Genomic DNA, 2,858 nt, shown 5'->3' on the forward strand with positions numbered 1-2,858 from the left:
CCAACCCGGTTGTGGACTACAAAAAGCCAGCTAAAACAAGTAATCAACAATTGGGAGGCTTCAAAGGTAGCCTTAGGTTGGAAAGAATTTCCAGGTCACAGCCAAGCGAAGAGTATGATAACTCCGTTACAAAGCAAAACCAACGAGGTCAAGGGGATAACGATTTAGGAGCGATCTCAGCTTTCCTGACCTGCCATGGACTCCTAAAATACCACCTCTTCCACATTGGACAAGCTGATGATCAAACTTGTCGACTTTGCAACGACCAGTCAGAAACGGCTGAACATATATTGAGTAATTGCATTGTCAGAGGTCGCCTAAGACACAAAATTTTCGGAATAACTCTTTTGACACCTACTGACATAAAGGAACAAGACCTTGGAGTAATACTAAGGTTCATTAAAGACCTACATTTGCTCTAAACATTTGGAGGGCTAAACAATAAATCGACGAGAGTTGCAATAATAATAATACATTTAGGAATGCATATTGGTATAAGTCACTGGAGATCCCAAGAATAATGCAAGGTATGAACCTAAACATCCATTAATATAGTGTTTAGTTTAAAAGTTCAAAATACTTTTTCGAAATATTTCTAAAATAGATGCTTTAATTTATAATTGATGCCATTTTATTATTCTATTCGTCGTTACTAAAAAAGAATTTGGTTTCGCAATTTGAGTCTTAAATTCCAGAGAAGAAAAAAGGAGGTGGATCATCCTGTCGAGCTTTAAATGTCCTGTATCCTTCTTTTCTATAGGGTGCACGTTACGCACACCCGGGCGGAAATTCGGCATAATGAATGTGTGCGAGACTTGGTCTCTGTGGGTGCAGCTAACAGGTTCCTTGCCACGTCAATCACCGAATCGGGTGGATTTCCGGCCTTACCGCGATCAGCATGTGGTACTCAAATTTTTAAAGCAGGGTTGAACCGGATGATTTTTTCAAGATGATTTAATTACACCAAATTAATTTTAATTCCAATTTTATAATTATTTTTAAAGTTATTTAAAGCTTAACACAATCTTAATTGTCTTTAATATAATCATAAAGCAAAATATAAATTTTTTGATGAAACTTTTTTTACTCCGGCCCTGATCTTCAAAATTCCGAACCAGAGATTTTAAAGCGTAGGTGGAAGCTGGGGTTCTCTATAGGAGGATTTCCTGTCGGTATTACACAAGGCGATCTGCGAAACACTTGTCGCTCCAGGTTAAAAGTCCCAATTGTGTGTTCGTACATCCCATCCTTTACAAAATGTGTACTCCTACTAATACGTTCGTTTCAAGGTGAAATTGAAAGACATCAATGGCAATCTTTGTCCTCGCAGATTTGGATTTTTCTTTTCGGTTCACAATTATTTATTTAACAAGAAAGAATGAGAAAAGGTCGGCTGGAAAGATTGATGAGCAGGTGGTGTAACAAAAGTGATTTGTTAAAACTGTAGGTGTGAAAATTTCAACCAAATACCAATTCTGTTAACGGGACACATTTTGTGAAACTTTACGATCTCGTTCGTTAGTTACTATCGTAAAATTTGTAAAATAGGTAAAACAATTTTGTCATAACCGTAAATGTTTAATAAGAAAAAGTAAAAGTACTTGAACTTTAGGGTTCTTTTAAGTAGATTTCAAATCATGGTTTAACTTAATTGATGTAACCTCAATTATAACACTATTTACAGTTACTGTCATAATGTGACAAAAACACATTTCTAAAATATTTTACTCTTATTTTTTCTGTTCTCCCATTTTATTAATAACAGAATAATGTCTGAAACTAATATTTCCATAACAGAAAACCAATTTTTCATGGCGTTTATCGAAGCCACCGATTTAATGTGTGTTTTAGTGGTAATCGAAGAAGACATAATGACACAGGATGGTGAATGTTCCGTTACAATTGATATGGAAGTAGTTACGTTCACCTCAACGAATGAAGAGAGAGAGTTTATCTTAACTATCGAATCGTTTTTTTCGAACATAGTCGTTATAGATGAAATGACAAGAGAATCCAGCTCATCGGAAGAATCGTCGGAAATTGAAATATCCGATGTTGAAGTGTCCGACCTTAGTCTCCTACGAGAAGGGTCTAAACCTATGAAGTTGATTTCAACGTGTGATCAATTCAGCAATGTTGAAAAAGTCGCACAAATTTTTGTGGATACTCTTTTAGAAGATGTAAATGTTGGATATACCGATGCCGCATCAACTTCAACAAAATTTTCGTTATATTCAACATCATCGTCGTCATCATCGTCATCATCGTCGTCATCATCGTCATCATGGTCATCATCGTCATCGTCGTATTCATCGTCATCATCATCATCTGAATCATTTGCCGTTTGTCGTTGTTTTGAAGAAATAATTGAAGAAGAAACTGATGATGAATGGAGAAAACCAATTGAATGGCCATCAATAGAGAACTTTACTGAAGATCTAGGATTACAAATAATTAAAGATTTTATCCATAAATCTTGGTATCCCCCATCAGAATGGCACTACAATGTATATTTGATTCTACGACAAAGCGATAAATGTGCTGATTATTACACTTATCAATCCGTTTGGAGTTTACCAAATCAACAGTATCCGGTTCCTCAAGTATATACAAGCATTTATTTCATTATAAAAGTGTCCAGAATAATACCGATTAATTGTCTGGTTGATGTCTGCTATTATTACGAAGGTACAACCTATCGATTCAGTCCATGCAATACTGTATTAAACGAAGATTTTATGTACAAGATGTTAAAATCAAAATTAGATTTATATCAAAGTCTTACTTACTAAAACTACTAAAAAGATATTAATTATGTATAAATAATTTTATAGAAATAAAGATTTTTTTTTATTAGG

General features: G+C 34.7%; 1 protein-coding gene across 1 annotated transcript; it reads left to right on the forward strand.

Annotated features, from left to right (window-relative positions):
* Positions 1-1,600: 1,600 nt before the first annotated feature.
* LOC139430020 (uncharacterized) lies at positions 1,601-2,858 on the forward strand. The gene has a single exon (XM_071196601.1). The coding sequence runs from the start codon at positions 1,770-1,772 to the stop codon at positions 2,790-2,792; it is 1,023 nt and encodes a 340-aa protein (XP_071052702.1). The 5' UTR covers positions 1,601-1,769; the 3' UTR covers positions 2,793-2,858.

Source organism: Onthophagus taurus, chromosome 6, assembly GCF_036711975.1.
Source record: "Onthophagus taurus isolate NC chromosome 6, IU_Otau_3.0, whole genome shotgun sequence".
Classification (NCBI taxonomy): Eukaryota; Metazoa; Arthropoda; class Insecta; order Coleoptera; family Scarabaeidae; genus Onthophagus; species Onthophagus taurus.

Coding starts and splice junctions, on each gene's coding strand:
- LOC139430020 (XM_071196601.1), top strand. CDS start 1,770: ATGTCTGAAACTAATATTTCCATAACAGAAAACCAATTTTTCATGGCG.